Source organism: Podarcis liolepis (genome assembly GCF_965112155.1).
Source record: "Podarcis liolepis genome assembly, chromosome: 4".
NCBI lineage: Eukaryota > Metazoa > Chordata > Lepidosauria > Squamata > Lacertidae > Podarcis > Podarcis liolepis.
Window position 1 is genome coordinate 54,636,919 of NC_139558.1, and position 19,862 is coordinate 54,656,780.

The window sequence follows — 19,862 nt, forward strand, 5'->3', positions numbered from 1 at the left end:
ACAGTAAATAAGGAACTTGTGCTGCTTTATTGACCAAGCCGAGTACAACAACATCATTCTACATCCCCATCCAGTTATAGCTGAAAATTCAGATACCACAAATGTATACAATCAACATCAGGCATTGTGTTTGACTCAAATTACAGTTTCATGTTTCTTCTACCAAACATGCAGGCAGATAAATTTATATTGCAGTTCTTATTTCTGTTGCTGGATGTGCTTCATTCTCACAAGTGTAATTTTTTTTCTGAGCTAGACAATTTTGCTAGACTCAATGGCATTCGGATAGGGGGAACAGCAGTAGTTAGCATCATCCAGCAACCGTATCCATTTTCTCTTTGCAGATAAAATAGGAGGGCCTGGCACTTGTCTAGCATGAGCTACCAGTCATTGTCATTGTAAACTTAAGACTACACAGCTTTAACAGAAAGTTTACCAAAAACTATGGGAACTGCATCATGGTACAAAACAGTAAAACTTTAAATTTTATATTGAAGGTAAAGATCGGTTGAGCTTTAAAACAAATTACAGATAACTCCATAGTCATGTGTTTGGATTTTTAGTAATTTAAGAAATGATGGCATCACTAACATCAATATACATACCAAAACCATGTGATTTAAATATTTTTCCATGTACAAAAAGAAAAGCCTGAAGGTGTCTGTACAGTTTTTACAATGAGCTGCTAATGTATTTACAAAACCACAAAAGAGAAATATCCTTTGCGTAGAATAAAAATATCTAGGATGTCAATATAAAAACAGTTGTTTAGTTGTGTGAGGCACTCCTGAAGCTGGTGGCATTAGCCAAGAGCTCCTTTGGTACGAGTCCCAATGCCTGCAGAGCCACGGTTGCAGCCATGGCTTTAGCATGCTTCTTATTAGGACTGACACTGTTAGGCTTGTATTCAATTCCATTGACCAATACCTGTAAGGCAAATAAAAACAGGATGCATGTAAGACTTAAGTATCACATTTCTCCTTCCTACTGAAGACTAAAATTTTAAGGACACACACCTCTCTTAGTTTCTTGTATACCTCCAAACCCAGGTGCTGTCAAGGAGTTATCCCTCACATCTGAGCCCAAGCCTAAGGCTTGTCCACAAAGTTAAGCAATAGGGCTCAAATTGTTCATGTGACTTGCAATGTATAATCCCTTGATAAAAACCTTGGTTTGGGTAAAAATAATCCTTCTGATGTGGTCAGCACAATTTCTTTGGATTGGAAACCAAGATTCGCTTCATCTAATGGAAGGTCTCCTTCCATCAGCAGAAGGGAACCTCCAGGTCCAACCATTTGTTTTCATGTGACGTGAGGCATCATCTTAGGCCTTCGCTGCATGAAAAAGGGGCAATTCCTCTTCCCGTCTGCATTTTTTTGTAAGTGATTGTACTTAATTATATTTTTATACCTTCCATCACTTTGGGTACGCTTTTTGTAGATAAGTTTTTAAAATGAATTATCTAAAGCAAACATTGCAGCCCTACAAAATGAGTACATTTTCCATCATCTTTCAAAATAGTCCACTAACTTCTCCTCTGTCCAGACAACTTCACGTAATCACAGCCTGGGTTAAAAACTGCAAACGGGGAAACAAAGCGAAATGCACTTTCTAAAAAGACAAGTATTTGCTTTGTGGGCTCAAAATGCAAGTTTTGAAATTATTATTTATTAAGGACCTTCCACGTATGTCCCAAGCAATGTACAAAATATAATAAAAAGTTGCAAAATAGTATACAAATAATAGAAGATGAGGTTAAAAAGAAAACAAGATGGACACTTTGTTGCTGTGGCGGTTTGAAGCCATGGGAAGAGTAGAATAGATCAACATTCCTTTCGTGCTATTGTAAGCATCTACTTTTAAGTGCTAAAATTAATTTCTAAGATAACTGACCATTACAAGAACATTCTAGCTTACCTTAAAGACAAAATGCTTATTGTGTTCAGGTCGATTATCGTTCACCAATGCGAATATGGGAGGCAGCCATCTTCGTTTGTTACAGACTTCCAGCAATGCAGAAACGGGATGTTTGCCTTAATAACAACAGGTTTTGTTTTAGAAATGTAGAAATACCACAATTAACAGAATTACTAAATCTGCCTCATTCATACCAGGTCAAATGCTTTGTCCATCTGGCCATATTCTCTGCTAAGGGATGGGTGGGAAATGCTTTTTGGCTCGAAGGTTACACATTCCTTCATAGATAACCTTCCAGCAACCACATGCCAGTGGTGGTCTTGGCCAGACACTGGAAGTGGCTCTGACCTTTGCACAGGAGGCCACAGGCTAGTCATGCAAACATCACAGGTTCCTACACCCACACACGAACCTCTCCAACCTCAATTCAGGTAAGCCAGAGGCATCATCACAGCCAAGCAAAGCACTTGAGAGGTGTGGCCTGCAGAGCAGACATGGGCTGGGAGAGTCCCAATAACTGGATAGAGACAACTGGTGGGCCATTTTTGGTCCCTGGGCCTAAGGTTCCCCCCCCCCCGGTGTCCTGACAGCAGCTCTCCCGGGTCTCTGGACCCTGCTACCTGATCTTTTTAACTGGAAATGCAAAGGACTGAACCCGAGACTTTCAATATTGCTGTACCCATGAGATATGGGTCTCACCTGAAAGATCTTTCACTGCACTGAAAGGTCCATGTCTCTTCTGTGTCTTTTCTCCCACCGCAACCAAGCCTAAAGAAAGCACATTAAAAAGTGTGTTTTCATAAGCTATGGAAACCTGGTATTTTAAGCCAGCACTGTGGGACTCTCCAAAGCAGGAATCAATGTAACACAACCGGTATAGCTGGCAACCACACCATACATACTCAGAAGCCTCTTGGGCGGGCCAAATGCACTCCTTAAATCTTCGCTAGGGTTTATTTAGTATCAAAATACCTAGTAAATGCTCATACTATGAGATGTGGTGGCAATGTAGTTACTGGCCCTTGGCTGGTTCTGAAACCTGTAAGCTCAAGTGCTCACACATCAGATGTTCTAGTACATCCAAATATGAATGCAAGTCCTGACCCCATTTGGTTCAAGTCAGTGGAACAGTGTACCACAGAAACTGGTATTCTTGAATTCACATACCAATGGGAGCTTTTATCTGAATGAAAGCCAAATATTTAACAAAACCATAGCAGATGACATAAATTTCCAGTAAACACAGGAATGCAGACAACAAAGTCCACAGCAGTTTTTTGGGTTGTTGTTGGGTTTTTTTGCAGAGTTGAACAACCTACCCACCATACAATTACCACCCAAAGACCCATCTAGTCTACTGTTCTGTTCTCCCAGTGGCCAACCAGATACCTATGGGAAGCCCACAAACACAATTATCCCTCTGCTCACTGGTGACCCAACACCTGGTATTCAGAGGCATGCTGCTGCTAATAGAGGCAGTACAAGGTCATCATGCCTAGAGGCAATTGATAAGACATCCTCCTTGAAAGTATGAGCTCTTTTTAAAGCCCTCCAAATTGGGGGCATTACTATATCCTCTGGCAGTGAATTCCGTATTTTAACAGGCAAGCTAGCTGGGCCACACAATGTTGAGCTATAGAAAACCATGAACATTTTCAAGCAGTAATTTTCCATTAGTCATTGAATGACTTGGGTCATAACTTTCCTTCAATAAACAGAACTCGAGGCTTTCCCACCTCTCCTCTGCATTCCCCCATGGCTTGGAAAAGAAACCTGTGAGGGTATGAGAAATCTTTCAAGATAGGCTGGCATGCAGCACAGAAGACTGTAGAAGGAAGAGCTTTTGATGAAAAATGTCACCTTGTATAAGCAGAAATGCCTTCCGCTTGCACAAGAGAACATTGAGATCAAAACCAATGTTTTTATTAAAATATCCTTTCAAGTACCAAACATCCACTATATTAAGTACAGTCTTCCTAGGGGTGCCATCTTCAATTCTTTTAAGTTTTTACTGAAGCTGTAATATTTATATTGAACCAAGCGTAACTAAGATATATAACATCTGTTGAAAGGTATAAGATTATTGGAAACCAGCAAATAAATTTCTTTTTACATGTTAGCCAGGAGCTGGTTGAAGTAAGAATAAAAATTAGCATAAAACAAAATTCATCTTTTAGAATACTGCCCTGGCCCAGACCTTTCTCAGGCTTTACATTCCATATTTGGCCTCAACAGGAGTAGTGAAGCTAACATACAACGTAATGTATATAGCATTCAAAATGTGCCCTTGCCTGTCTTAAGTCAAACTAGAAATTAGTACAGAGAAAATGTTCTAGGAAAATAGACAGTACATAACATTTTTACATAAAAATGGAACTACTAAAGAAAAATTAGGCTTGATTTCTGGGTCAACCACTCAAGAAAGAACTGTTTAAGAAATATGAGTTAGATCATTTTGGTACCTTATGAAAAAAGCAATTACAGAGACTTCTGATCTTCTGCATCACTTTAAGAGGGCTCTTTCTGTACCAGAGAAGCAATGACCCAGATACAGAAATTCTTTCATAAGGAAGACATTCTTGCTGGTATGCGGCTGCACACATCTGATTCACTCAACCCCTACAACAGGCAATAGGCACTGGCACAGTATCATTTCGTGTGGTATGTATTGTACATCAGAAGTTTTGGGATGAAAGTGCTGAATGTAAGGTACCAAAGCCTTCCTGGCTTACACAGGATTTCTATTCAGAACAAGAATCCTCACAAAGGCACCTGTTTCCCCAATGGACTGGGACAAATCAGTATGAAGTTGTTAACATCAGAGAAAACAACTCACCTTTCCGGTCAGTCTTAAAATCCACTAGAATTGGTTCCTTGTTTCCTTCTTTATTTTTACCCAAGCCTTCTCCTTCTCTCCATCCCATTTTCCTCATGAGTTGGGCTCCCATTCCTCCAGTTACAGGGGCAGCTCTCAGAAACTGATCCTGCCCAAAGAAAAAAAGTAAAAAGGAACCCTTCATTTAGCACTCTGGAGGAAAACTACAGAACTTTCTAAAGCTTCTAACTATTAACTATCAAAGAAATAGGCATGTATTTTTTACATTACATACACTGAAGAAATCTACCTAGACATATTCTTAAAGTAAAAGTTTCAGTCAGTAAGTGGAAATATAAATATCCACTGCTTATATATACACATAATATATTTTACAAGCATTTTAAATAATAGCACTTTGGTTCCAATGCATCTCTTCTCATCTTGTGGAAACATTTAACTGGCAAAATGTGTGCCATGTATACCTAGTTACTGAATAGAAAAAGCAAACATTTACACATATTTTAAATATAAAAAAACAATTTCTCCCACTTTATTACACAACTGTATGATCATTTTCCACCTGAAAATCCCTGTGCATGATACAAGCAATTCTTTAAAAACTTAGCCACACAACTCAACAGTAGCCTGTGACAACTGCTTCAAATAACCACAAGAGTCATATTATTATTATTAAATGCTGTAAGATCAAACATAGGTTTTAAAACATTTTATCAGCTTTAAAGTACTTTTAAAAACTCCTTAAATTTTTACGTACCTAGGCCTCGATGGCCGCAGTGTTGTGAATAGTAGGGCTGGCATTGACCGTGGCAAGAAGGCAGCTACAAGGCAGATTTGGCCCTGAAACAAGTTTCCATATAGAGGGGTGAAAGTTCACAGGCTATTCTGTGAACTATCATCTCTCTTTTCTGCCCCACCCAATCACCCGACGCAACGAACGGCTTGTGTTAATAATATACATTGGTAGCATCAACACAATATATTATTCTCACGTTCTCTTTTACAAAGGCACAAAGCTTAGTATTTGGGTATCAACCTACACATCAAGTATTTCTTTGCTTTCATTCTACATTCCATTCATTTTCATTTACTGAAAATAGATTGCAAAAGCAAATGAAGAGTACAATCTTCCTTATGATTTCCTCTTCATGACACACACCCAGTTCAATATGAATCCCCATATGGTGATGTTAAGAAACCAAAGAGCAACATTTCCAGAACATGTGTGACTTCAGTTCCATAGGCATCCTATACCCATGATATAATTAAAACTGCTGTCTGTAATCATGCAATAATTGGATATTACTCTGAGGGGAAATGCTCTAGTATAAGGAAAGGCAAAACTGAGACAGATATTACCTCTCATGGAAACGTTTTGACTGGTGCAAGCCGTGCAGTTTGTGTACACAGAGACATGTTAGCTGTTGCCGGTTACCAACTGCTTTGAGTTGAGGCACCTACAAGGGCATTTACTTACTTCCATTTTCATCCTCCCCTCTCCTTTCCAGGAACCTCTCATTAGAAAAGGGCAACCATGCAGAGGATACAAACCCCAGTCAATGTCACCCAGGGCTCCGACTCCTCTTTTGCACCTGCTTTGTAATGATAGAATGTTCATCAACAATGTCTGGTTCATCACCAATGTGTATCCAGTTCACAAAGACGACAGAGAGCAACTTTCTGACCAAGGTCTTTTGAAGGTTGCAGGAACTTCTCATATACTTTCCAAAAGCATTGTGTGTGCATGTTTGTGCGTTACAAAAATAGCCCTTTCAGGTGTAAAAGCAAAAAAAATTAAAATTTAATGGGTATTTTGCCTAGAAAGGTTGGGATATAAATTTTAATAAAATTAAGGGTTTTAGTCAATTGTCTCCCGCTGCTCATAGAATGCTCTTTGCTTCCATTAACAGAAGAGGGAAGGAAGTGGTTTGGTTTTTTTTAAAAAAAATCTTTTTCCTGCAGCTGCTCATGCCATGTCCCATGGCTGTTCAAAAGAGTCTCCCAACCCACTAAAGTAGACTGGGAGGGGGCGTGTTGTGGAAACCACCCACCCCCACCTCCCTTCATAGAAACCTGTGCCAGTCAAAGGCAAAAGTTTTAAATGCAGTTCAGCTCTGAAAAGCACCTCTGAAAAAAGGCATCCCCTTTCCTAATTGGCTTGACGGGATAGTCATAACAGATACATCCAGATACATTTTATGATGAAATCCAAATGAAAACAGTAGTGCTTAGGCTGCATCTGTACCCACTTATTGTAAGCCCCACTGAACTCAATGGGACTTATTTTTAAGCAGGTGTGTAGGCCTGCACTAAGTACTTAATAGTACACTGAGGTGGTATTTATTTCAATGGGACTTCAGCATACCTTGCTCTCTGGATAGTACCTCACAACTCCTTATCAAATGCAGCAGAGTCAAGGAAGCTCATTCTGTTAACTAGATATTTACCACCCAAGCAAGCCTCTAAAGTCCCACAAGTTATTTCAGAAACTTTTCTAACGGTAGCGATACGTAGGTTTCACTATCTAGATGGGAGAAAGAATGTTTATTATATACGGCAACTGCCAACGTAGTAAAGCAGAATGTCAGGTTTATACGCCACCATAATGTTTATAGACTTTTTATAAGCACAGAAAACATTACAGTATGTGGAAACTGAACCACTACTTGAAGTGACAGAAACACAATTCCATTTTGACATAATTCACAATATCACTAACCCTTCTGTTTCAATCTGTTCCAAAAAATCACACAAAAGTACTAACTGGTATAGTCAAAGTAGGATTAATTTCCACTTAAGTAAGCTACCGTTAGCAAGGCCAACAATTTGAATCATGTGGGGAATGTCTAAATATTCTAAAAGTTAGCTATAATTAACAGCAAGATTAATTTAAAAGCAAATGCTTAATAGAAGCAGCAGGAAAGAGCAATGGGGAAACTGGTACTTTATTTTGTTAGCTACCCAAAGGCATTGATGTTTTCATTTGAATATTGTCACTTCTATGGCAATTTACCATGTGTGAATCTTCAAATTTTCCTACGCCACGCAAAACTAGTTGAACTTTAGGTCTTTTACCACTAGATGGTGCTAAGCTATTTCCTCTTCATGAGGTGGGAAAGGGCTGATAGATTCATCTTCAATTTACAGGACAAGGAATTGAAACCTAATATGCAGGACCTAGTGATAAGAACTGTGTGTACAAGGAGAGGAGGGAATCGACCCTGGCACAAAAAAAAGAAAGGTCCAATGCAATACTAGACTGGCACAAGCAGAGTTAGAAACCAAAGAGGTAAGAAATTACAATTTACCAGATTCATTCAATGCCAAGAGAAGCCCACACAAATGGGAACTCCAGGAATACCCAATCCTGGGTGCAAGGGTGAATACCTATAAGAAAAACACAGAACGGACTACAGTGAGCAGACCAAGTCTGCCACTGATAGTACTTGCAATAAAGAAGTTAAACTTAATACCAGTGCTTTACAGAGAACCTCTTCTGATCCAAATAAATATTTCTCACAGACACCAGGACTTCCCCATCTACAAACATAGTGGTTATTATAGTTTTCTGTACATGGATCAAGGCATGGTAATATGGTACGTGAATTACAATGGACGGCGGCAGTGAAGTTGCCAGGAGTGGAGAAACCTTTGAGCCCAGAGGCCTGATGGGTCAACTTTGGCAAGTGGGTGGGACCTACTCAGTTTTCCATCATCTGACATTATGACATCAGACTGATAGATGGGCAGTCCCACCCATCTGTCAAGAGTTGACCTGCAGAGTAGATGAAGGAATCAACTGCTCTGCCCACCAGCTGATGGGAGGAACATTCAATCCCGCTCTCTGTAGGGGTCTGCTTCGCCCTAGACCCTAAACCATGGGCAAGGGTGTAATTTGGGGGAAATGGCATTGGCATGCAAAACTGGACTCCCTGGCAGCCAAGGGTTGGCCTACAGGCCAGAGGTTCCCCATCCTTGCTCTATGCCTGTACTTGTACCTATGGGTAACAAGCCCAGAAGGTCAAGCATGCTGCCGAACAACCAAAGACGGAGGAGGAAAACAGCAAGAAAGGTTGCCAGTGCAGTCAAATCTAATAACACACAATCCAATATTTTGCACTTAGCATAGGTTTTGCATGTTTACTTTCCATAATACACTTCTTCCTAAATTCAGGATGCTGAGATTGGTGTAACATGGCCACTAATGTGAAAATAAAGAATACAATCTTGGTGAATGGATTGGGAGCTGCACAGGGTAGTGCAATTCTAGAATGGTATCCAACAAAGTCATATCCTAAGCAGACCCCCTGAAATCAATGGACTTGTGCAAGGTTTTATTTCAATCAACTACTGCTTCCTGATCACTAGAAATCACAACCTAGTTCCATTCTGCTTTCTGAGTCTTCAGAAAAGGCACAATGTATTTTTCCAAGCTGTTTTCTGCAACCACAATGGCAGAAACACGCCTTTTAGAAAATGCTGAAATTTCCAGGATGCTAATTGCCATATTCTGCATTTCTAAAGTGGGTGGGTGTGCATGTGTGCAAGTGCACACACATTTGTATGTGTGCAGACTTGCAGCTGAAACTATTTGCCCTAAAATATATTACCCACAGAAAGCCAACGATTACTTTTGTGACTTCATGAGAAATAGATATTTAACATATTATCATGTTTAACTTGCATGTAGAGAAAAAATATCATGAGGGGTGAGGTACCTGTGGTCCTCCAGCATGGCCAGGTCAGGGATGATGGGAGTTGTTGTCCAGCAACACAACTCACATTTCTCATGCCTGATGTACTTCCAAGTTAGGTTTTTTGTTTTTTTTACGGTTAGATACATGGGCTACTGCTTAAGCCTCCAGAGAGAATCCTGAATTAGTGAAACAATTTCCCCACTTTTTAGAAACGTATACACCAATCCAACTCCTTAAGAGAAATTAAAACGTCTGTCCTTGCTCACAATTTCCTTGTTTGTTGTTATCACAAAATGCTTACTTTGTTGGAGATCTTGCAATTGCTCTCAGGAAACATTAATATTGGCAGTCACTGATTTCTGAAGTAAGGGAAGATCATCATTACAGTCCAACACCAATGAAGCACTACCCCTCTCTCCTATAATTGTTTCACCTGGGCACTCTCAGCGGCACGAATCCTGTTCATTGCAGCAATCACAAAGGTCCGCGTAGTCAGGGCCCTCCAGATCCTGAAGTGGGACACAGTACTGGGACAGGGGAAGCTTCAGAACAGCACAGCATTCAGGCAAACATTCTCACCCCTTCGCCCTCCACTCATTCACAACATTCTGCGTCATGCTAGAGCTCTGGAAGGGCTGGCCCCTTCCTTCCAGTAATACCATACAGTGCCAGTTCTCATTTCACAGAACCTTTTCAGTCTCTCGTTTAGCAAACAGGATGTAGAAGAATCTTATAAACTTTCTATCACTTGGGGCGCCCAAAGATCTTTTTGTGTACATGGTGACACACTACAGTAGCTTTTCTACAACTATGTCATTATAAAATACAGTTGCTCCTGAACACCTTGGGAGTCAAATGTTTTGGCTCCTGAATGATTTAAAACTGGAAGTGAGCGTTCTGGTTTTCGAAGGTTCTTTCGGAAGCCGAACATCCAACGGGGCTTCCACGGCTTCCAATTGACTGCAGGAAGTTGAACGTTTCGGAAGTCAGACGGACTTCCGGAACAGATTCTGTTCGACTTCCGAGGTACGACTGTAATCAATCCAATTGTGCACACAAGTCCAAATACAATATAGGTTGAACAAAAAAATAGGACTGTAGTCCCAAGCACTTACAAGATGTAAGCCTCAGTGGATACTATGAAACTTATTTTTGAGTAAATGTGTGCAGAATTGGACTGTGGCTAGACTCCAAAGAGTTACTTTAGGCATTCCCAGTGAAACTTTCAAAAGAGGCTTTCTATGTGGCATGGAGGACCGTTTTTCCAGAAACAGACTTTCCACAGGCACATGGAATTAGTTGTGCAGTTCTTTGAAACTAGGCACAAGTATTTTAAAAGCATTCCCTCCAAAAAGCCTAGTAAGTAAATAAAATAATCCTAAAGGAAGAATGAATGTCTTGCACGTGTGCTGTGAAGAGTTTAATATATTTGCATTTGTGAACTGATTACATCATTGATGATAATGCAAAACAGAAATAATTTCTGCCTGAAAGTGTTCTTTTCAGAATACTGTTCAACAACCTAATGCCCAAACATTTGATATCACACTACTAAAAGTCAAACAAATTTAAATAAAACCAAACAACAAATGGCTACTGGGTTTTTTTTAATGTGGCCTTCTTTCTATCCCATGAAGCATATTAACAAGAATATCTCAAGTTAACTCTATAGTGACTGAATTTTGTTATGCTTTGCCAAAACTAATTTTTAAAAAATTAAAATGCAACACTGATGTAATATTTCATTTCTCAAACAAATCACCAATTCTACTTTAGGTTCCTTAATTAATTCACCACAGAATCAAAGTAGTACAATATCTAGAAGACTCCAAAGCACCCCGATTTCTGCATTCATAGAAAGTAAAGTGAGATATTATTAATCTGGGTAATGATGAATGAATTTGATTTTTTTATGGTTTCATTTCCCACCTCCACCCCCAAAGAAAATCCCCATCATATTCATGTTGACTTGGACACAAGTCCTACTGACTTCACCATGAGATTTACTTCCAAGGAAAAGCACCTAGTACCCACAGGATAAATGAAGAAAGTCCAAATACATTGTAGAAAAGTATTTTCAGTCTCAGGAATTCTACACTGTGGGCAGCAGAGAGATCTTGTCTCCTTTGCATCTCAGCCTGACTTCCATCACTCAGCTAGAAAGTTTTGAATAGGAAAGGAGCATCCATCTCCTCATAATACCATTTTAATTTTTCAAATGAAGTGACTTTTTGAATAACAAATTCTAGAAAACCTACGAGGAACTGCTTTCCATATACATCTGATTTGCCTGTAACTGGAAAGACTTAAACTTTACAAGGAGGGGGCCCACTGACGGACTTTCCATTAACCCTATGTGAAAACAATTCAGGAACACTCTGAACTTGAAGATGCATGTGAAGATAGGGCCAACTATTACCAGAGAGCATGGCAATTCGATCTCACAGACTTCAGGAGAAATGTTCTACTCAACATTTCTTTGGTATCTAAGGTGATACAGGACTCAGGATACAAAGTGGGGGGGGGGGGACACAGGATGCAAACGCCAGTGCTTTGCCATCTCCACCTATGCTTACAATTCAGCAAACTCACATGAAAAGTTCCCCAGCAGGATTCTTCCATGCTCCATGTCCTAGGCCCTCAGTGCTCCTTGCATCACGAGTACCAATGACTTGGATTTAGGCATAACTAAGCAGATTTCAAAAAGGGCAGAAAGCAATTGTGCCTACAGTACACATGATAAGCTTATATTATCAAGTAGAGAAAATCATTACAGCACAGGAGAACCAATGAGAACTCTTGGTCTGTGAAAGTCTAAGGGCAGTATATCCTGTTTTGAGAATCTTAAGCGAAGGAAGTCATGAGCACCCTAGCACTACTGCTATCAGATGGCATCATCAACAACACCTTGCTCTTGAGCATTTTAAGATGGTCAATCCAAGGTCAATCTCTAGCAGCTGAATAGGGCCAAATACGGGACCATTACTGCTTGAAGATGGACATACCCCCCGACACTTCTTGCTACGAAGGGCAAAAAACCATTATTTGGAACTCGTCATTTTAAGGATGTCATGATTCAAGAATCATTGGTTCAATCTTCTAGATTTTATTAAAAATAATTGGTGTATGTCTAATTGATACACTACCAATTAAATTATAGCAAGTATGACTTTTTTGTGAACTGTACATGGGTGATGAAAGACAAACACACAATGGAAGCTTCAGCAAAACCTTCGCTAAAATGGTGGCAGCCATTCCATAATTACCCCTGGCTCCCCACTTTTATTTCCACAAAGAAAACCTTTTCAGCAGGTAATATTTACAGATAATAATATATTTACAGTATTTCCCATATAGTTTAATTACAAAAGTGTAAAAGAGTATAGTACATTTTATCAACAGAATACAGTTAAAAAACTCTCTGGTTACTGTATCTAAGCGCTTATATTGACTCAACTACAGCCCATTTTTCAAACCATCGGCTCCAAGAAATAGTGCTACATAAAAACCAATCAGAGCTGGAAGGTAAAATTATTTCTGTTGGAGGAGTGTATGTGGAGAAAGAATTTTCACTGAGACTGTAAAAATATACTTGCCAAGCAAACAAGCTAACTCCACCCCAGTCTTTTGAACTCTCCAGTACTGCGTAGTCAATTCTGAAACCTAGCTGCACAAATTCTGACTCATAAGTTCAAGGCACCTTTGATGTTTCTCCCTTTAAAGTCATCAAATACACCCTTAAGTTCTACAAGTGGGTCGGGGCTTGAGTTATAAAAATCAGCTCTGAGTGAAGTATCCAAGCATCCTTTTTTGTTGTTGCCTTTGTTGCCTTCTTAACTTAAAGGCAAATAAATATGTTCAGCTTTTCCTCTGCCCCCACCCTACCAACACATACACTCTGCTAATCCCTTGCTCAGCAGACTGCAATTCCTTCCTCCATCTAATATTTGTGTAAGATGCTCAGATCAACTTGTCTATCCCTCACCAATACTAACTTCATCAAGCCAGCCAATAACTCTCCCTTAGGAAGGACAACAAAAACAAGCCTTTTCCCTATTCTACCCCCACAATTCGGGAAAACCTAGGGCAAAGCCTCCTCTATTCATACCTGATCAGGCAAGTCCAGATGGTGCTGCAAGATCAGGCAGGGATTAGGAGCCTCTCTCTCTCTCTCAATGAGAGAAAAGTTAAGTCCCCTGCCTCTTAATAAGTGGTAAGGACATTAAACTATGGAGAAAAAGCTCTCCTGCCATTTTCAGATTCTCATCTCTCCGCCAACAGAAGCAAGCAAGTGGATTTTTACAGCCCTCTGGCAATCATTTATTGAATTCACTGTCAAAATTTTACTGAAATCGCAACCAGATTGATCTCTTGGCTAGGTAAGTAATGGAACGGCATCATTTAATTGTACCCCGCATTTCAGGACAATTTCAGCACAAGATAACAGTAACCGTGGGAGTAATTAAAACAACTCTTTTCAAACGTGAGCATAGATCATTCTCCCAGTTTCTACAGTTAACCTACGAAACCAGTATTAACACAGAGCTAGTTAGGCATAGTAGATACAGATTCCAAAACAAGAGTGCAACACATCTTGACAGAACACAGAAGTAAATTAACTCATTTATTTTCTGCACCTATTTTAGGAAGCTATTAGTGTCCTAAGTGGGTCACTGTCACTTCTTCCAGTGATTTCAAAGGAATTTATCATGTGACATTTGGACTCATCTGTCTGAATATCATCTACCTTTTTAATCCAAGCCTGGGGACCGCTGTTGGATAACTGTTCTGATGTCAAGACCTGTGCTCCAGTGCTTCCTGTAAAATGGCCTGGGATGGAATTCAGCTGAGCCCAGGCATCAATCTGCAACCATAAATGAACATAACAATATAATTAATTACTAAGTTCTCAAATGCAGACACGCACCACTATATACTTTTACATGGTACACAGTAGAAGCATAATCCATTGCAAAATAACTTAAAATTTGATGTTCTGAGACAATTCCCACCGGCTAATGCCGCTTCACCTACTGCTATGTTTCTTTTGTGGGGTCGTTCTTTAACTGATAAGAAAAACCATATTTTGCTCAGAATCATAGAATTGCAGAAATATGCAGCTGTCCCTTATGGGGGTTGAACCTGCAACCTTGGTCTTAGCAGCACCACGCTCTAACCAACTGAGCTATCCAGGTACTTCCTTGAAGAAAAGAAAAAAAGTATTTTTCTTTGTAAACCATTTCAAAGCATGGTACTGTACTGGGAATCTAACTGGCAAAAATAAAAGGAATTATAGCATCCTTTCAATGTTTGGAAGTCTAAGTTAAGAACATACGAAAGCTAACTTGGTTGTTTCTAGTCCACATTCTACCCAGAATTATGGTAAGTTCAGACTAAACTTCAATTTATAAGGAATTTGAAAATTAATATTGCCACTAGTATATGAAACAGTAAAACGATTTCAGAAAACACAGCAGGTTGGATCCAGACCTGTCCTTCTATGTTTTGGAAGGCGCCTTCTGTTCACGGAAGGGACTGAGATCCATCAAAGGCTCCTCCACCTGTGTATGAGCGGGAGAGGCGATTTTTGCCAATTTCCCCACTGCAGCCCCCAGGGCCACCTCCCACGCTGTTCTAGAGTCCCACAACCCATCAGAGTCGCTTTTGAGAGGGCGCAGAGGGTTGCAGGGGGAATGGGTAAAAACAGCCCCCTTCCTCCAGCACAGCATCTCATGGGTTGCGTTCTGCCCACAGGTAGTCTGGCTCCAACCCAACATGTCTTCAACTTTCCCTTTCCGGGGAGATCAACAAGAAAGAAACTGCAACCTACCCGTTCCTGTGCACGATTTAACAAACACATTGCCTCCATGTCAAATGTATTTTCTGTAAGCCTCTTTTGGGCTATGGTCCGCTCAGTCAGTGCTGATGAGATGTCCACAGGCTAAAAAGTAATAAAGATATCATCTGTTTTGAAGATCTCCAGAGCTAAGGAAATGCATCCTTCATAGAGGGTGTTAAAAATTATGTAGAAGGCAGTTCCCAGAATTTGAACACACTTTTGCACAACCAAGAAACAGAAACTAAGAGTGAATATACATAAGAAAAGGCAGTGGGCTTTATCCTTTTTGAATTACTGAATATAGGACTATAATTTAGATGGACATACAAATGACTTCTGCGCATATAGAGGGTCTTCCTCCCCACACCCCACTCCCTTGACAGCTACAGGCATGGTTTGGCAAGCCAGTTTTGAACACAGAGAGCTTCAAAAACAATTTGAAACACAGTACAAGGAACAGTGCTGAGGCTAAATCAGAATCTCCTCTGCCGGTACACCAATCCTTTAAATATGCCTGTGCATGTTCTCTGGATTGCTGTCTAAATTCTACAGATTGCTTTTCAAAGATTGCCAGTAGCTCTTATTTCTTTCAGGGGAACATATTTGTATCTGTTCCATCAAGTATTTTTAGAGAATCTGATTCCATGTTTGTCATCTGTTCTGTTTATGATTTCATATCTTTATGATGTTTTTATTAAACACGACCATGATTTTTAAATGAGCTGTAGATTCTAAATACTCATGTATCTATAAGGTAATGAATAGGTATCCATGTGTTAAGATCTTTCTGCGTTTTACCTCCAGATTGGCTGGGTTGGGGAACACATCGTCCTTGTTCTCATCCTTGTTCTTTTCAACTGGAACCCATTCTCCATACGCACTATCTGATTCTTTTTTCCGGTGTTGAGATCCAGAAGAGACAGGAAACTCCTTCGTCAAAGTAACCTGATTTTTCGGAGCTGCCGGTTTTATAGTAGGAGTCTTAAAGGGGGGGGGAGAGAGTATTATAATCATAAGCATTCATTTCTAAGATTTCTTATAAGATTTAATCATTGTAAGGTCCCAGGTAGGTTACAACAATAGAATGTTGTTGTTGGCATCCATCTATCTCAAGAACATACAAATAAAAAACAGCTAAAACTCTTGCAATTATAAGACAAGTAAAGCTGCTCCAAATGGAGGCCTCTACACTTAACACACAAATGTAGGATGGTGTGGAAACAGGGATGCAACACCACGGACGGGGCTCGAAGCACCAACCCATGTCTGTTGCCACAGAACTGCCCTCTACATCAGTAAACATGTGAATAGCACTAATGTAAAATGCTTGTGCATTCAATGCTAATTAGATAAGATGTTTGAACATCTGCAATTCAGCTTCCAAAGCCATTTCCTAAGCAATTTAGAGTGTGTCTAAACAGGATTAACTATTGCAGTCAACCATTTTTCAAAAGTTGTTAAACATGGTTATTAATGTTATACATTATAGCACGACTGGTTGCTCTAACATTAATTGCAAGCAATAATTTTATAATAAACCATTATTACTGAGTCTCATTTGTCACAATTATTTTCTATAAAATTATCAAATAAAGACTTTTGACGCTGCAATTCTGCAGTACTCACAGTTAAGTTGAAGAAAATAGGTTTGGGCTCATTGAGTTTAAAGGGATGGTTGATAAAAGGATGCTCTTCCTCCTCTTCGTCAGACACATGAGGCTTGTTCACAATAATATCATCTTCCTGGCTTTGTGCAATCTTCTTGCATTTCTTAAAAAAAAAAAAATCACCACAATAATAGGAATGAGGCAACGGTTGAGCAAATAAATCTATATAACGTCAGTTACCAAATACTGAAAATTATGGGAATCAAAGACTTTGACTGCTTGGCAACAGCACCGTATTCAAGACCAGGCCTGGAGATGATATCCATTATACCTGCAATACCACAGTCCTAATACAACAGATGCTACTGAGATTGCTGTGAAATCATCATGTGCAGAAGATCTAATGCCATCTGCCTTGCTTCCAATATAAATGGATTTATCTTATACCACATAATGACTAATTCAGTTTTACTATGCCCATCACGAAACTGAAATAGTGTCATATGCCAAAGGAAAAGCAACAAAGCCCCTACCATGTGGTCCACCTCTCACCTGAAATGCCTGTGACACAGACATGCTGCTCAGAGTAAGAAGCAAACAGTTTATTGCCCTTGCTTCCTGGAGGATAAAAAGATCAGTACAAGATTGGGCAGAAAGCAGAAGGAGACCTATTATGGGTGTGAAGCCTGAAATCTGAAAACCTGTCCGAGACCAGGGAGAAGAGTCGGTGGAAGAAGATTGGAAGAAATTTAAAGACTATCTACAGAAATATTGTAAAATTAATGAATGTTAGAATGATGTTGGATAGAAATTAAGTGGTTTCCAGCTGTAATGCTTTAAGGGAATATGAAAAATGGGTTGTTAATAGGGAAAAATCTAATGTTATTATTTTAAGACCAAAGAAATATTGCAAAATTAATGAATGTTAGAAGGATGCTGGAATGAAGCTATATGGTTTTAGTAGAAATGTAATAAAGAATTAAGTAAAAGCTGATTGATAATGGGCCAAAATGAAAAAATTTAAGGTTAGACTGTTAAGATAAATTATAGAACAAAAGTTGAGAAAGATGGAAAGAATTTGCTGAAATAGTTAATTGAACTAGAATACAAAAAAGGCAGCTGTGAGGAGGTCGATGAAACAAGTATATGAAAGGTAAAGATATGGAATATTGGATGTGAGTTTTAGTGGGGTTTTTTGTTTTTTTGCTGTATTGTTGTATTTTTTATGTTTTCTTTTTTATGTATTGTAATGTATGTTTTGTTAAACTTTTTATTATTTTTCTTTTTTCTTTTTTCTGTAATCTTTAAACTTCTAATAAATATCATTTTTAAAAAAATGAAATCTGAAAACCTGGGCGGAAAATAAGCTGTAACTAAGATCCACCAAAAGGAAGTACAGTTGTACCTTGGAAGTCGAACAGAATCCGTTCCGGAAGTCCGTTTGCCTTCCAAAACGTTCAACTTCCAAAGCGCAGCTTCCTATTGGCTGCAGGAAGCAGCAGAAGCCCCCTCAGACATTCGGCTTCTGAAAGAATGTTTGAAAACCGGAACAATCACTTCCAGTTTTCAATTGCTTGGGAGCCAAACATTCAACTCCCAAGGCATTCAGGACCTGATGTACAACTGCATATGACATTTGGGTATATCTGCACTTTCTGTTTCTATAAAACAAAGGCATTTATAGTTTTAAATTTCCTAAATATGCAAAATGCTATGATTTTATATTCTAAGTTATAAGTGATACATTTGTGTGGTAAATAATAAGCAGTTGTATTATTATTATTATTATTATTACTAAATTTATTAATCTTTTACCACCTAAAGAATCTCCAAGCAACCTACCATTTTTAAGACCATAAAAAACAACATAAAATCAGGAAAAAAAGAATATATTATAATAAAAACCATACAACATATAAAACCAACCCAATAAAGCAGCAGCAAAAGCATGCCATCAGTAGACAGCAAAATCAACATACTCTATCAAATGCCTTGAAGAAGCTTACATTGATAAGGAAATAAGGATTTAACATATGTCATTGTCCCCCAAAAAACATACAGAAAAGATGTGGTTTTCTCCCACAGCTTTAAAATTTCCAGAAATGTTTTATCTCTACCCCACATCCCTCATTAAGTTATCTAGAAATCCTGCAATTTTAAAACAGATTTTAGTATCTTACTGGATAAATGCTGCATTTTGTATTGAAATAGTAATAGTTGCAAGTTTCATTTGATTCTCTTACCTCAGTGAGTTCCAATATTGTCTCTTTTGCAGACTTTTGTGCAACCTTTTCTTCTTTCTTTTCTGGAGTAACAACAGGCATCAGGCTTGGCGGTAAAGGAACACCAGCCTTTGCACACATGGCAGCTGCATTTGCTTTAGCTATTTCAAGAAGTTGTGCCTTGTCTACAAAAATAAGAATTTATTTATTATTTCGTATCATGTCCATTCTCAGGATGAATTCCTACACTGCACTTAGAATTCCAGAACTGCACTTAGAACTTGGAAATATGCCTGGCTCCTATTCTAAAGAACGCTAAAGTAATGAAGATTTAGTTCTAAAAGCGTTTCCTCTCCTATCTGAACCCAATTCAGATAAACTCACAGATCACTTTGCACAATCAGCTGTCTTAAAATAGGAAGGTAGAACCTATGGTTTTCCAGATGTTGTTGGACCACAACTTTCATCATCCCCGAGTCATGGCTGATGGAAGCTGAGGATTCACCCAGTCACCGTGTGTGAAGTGGGGCACTGCCACTGAGCAGCTCCCTGTACCACCTGACAGGATGTGAGAGGTAAGGTGACAGCGAGAGCCCTGGACTGGCAGCAGGTGCCAATTATGTGTGCATTGAAACATGCTGCCACCACCAACCCAGTGTTTTCCCTGCCCCCTTCCAGTCCTAGTGAGCAAGCAAGCAGGGCGATAGTAAAGCATCAGCTGTAAATTTGTCCAACAGCATTTGG

The 19,862-nt window shown here is 39.3% G+C and overlaps 1 protein-coding gene across 5 annotated transcripts in view; it reads right to left on the bottom strand.

Annotated features, from left to right (window-relative positions):
* Positions 1 to 8: 8 nt before the first annotated feature.
* The window catches only part of SON (SON DNA and RNA binding protein), a 36,522-nt gene continuing 16,668 nt past the window's right edge, over positions 9 to 19,862 (bottom strand). Inside the window, exons 4-15 of one of the 5 annotated variants that reach the window (XR_014525391.1) lie at positions 19,140 to 19,303; positions 16,916 to 17,059; positions 16,088 to 16,270; positions 15,281 to 15,391; positions 14,198 to 14,314; positions 8,062 to 8,140; positions 6,231 to 6,348; positions 5,511 to 5,593; positions 4,754 to 4,901; positions 2,617 to 2,685; positions 1,918 to 2,033; positions 9 to 927 (exon numbers count right to left, since the gene is read on the bottom strand). Coding sequence is in view for 2 of the 5 variants with exons in the window: in XM_083500157.1 (XP_083356283.1) it covers positions 769 to 927; positions 1,918 to 2,033; positions 2,617 to 2,685; positions 4,754 to 4,901; positions 14,198 to 14,314; positions 15,281 to 15,391; positions 16,088 to 16,270; positions 16,916 to 17,059; positions 19,140 to 19,303 (1,211 nt within the window). In the remaining 3 variants the exon portion in view is untranslated. Of the gene's footprint in view, positions 928 to 1,917; positions 2,034 to 2,616; positions 2,686 to 4,753; positions 4,902 to 5,510; positions 5,594 to 6,230; positions 6,349 to 8,061; positions 8,141 to 10,855; positions 14,315 to 14,940; positions 15,012 to 15,280; positions 15,392 to 16,087; positions 16,271 to 16,915; positions 17,060 to 19,139; positions 19,304 to 19,862 lie in introns of those variants that run through there. The other 4 variants (XR_014525390.1, XR_014525392.1, XM_083500157.1 and 1 more) reach the window with 4 other exon arrangements.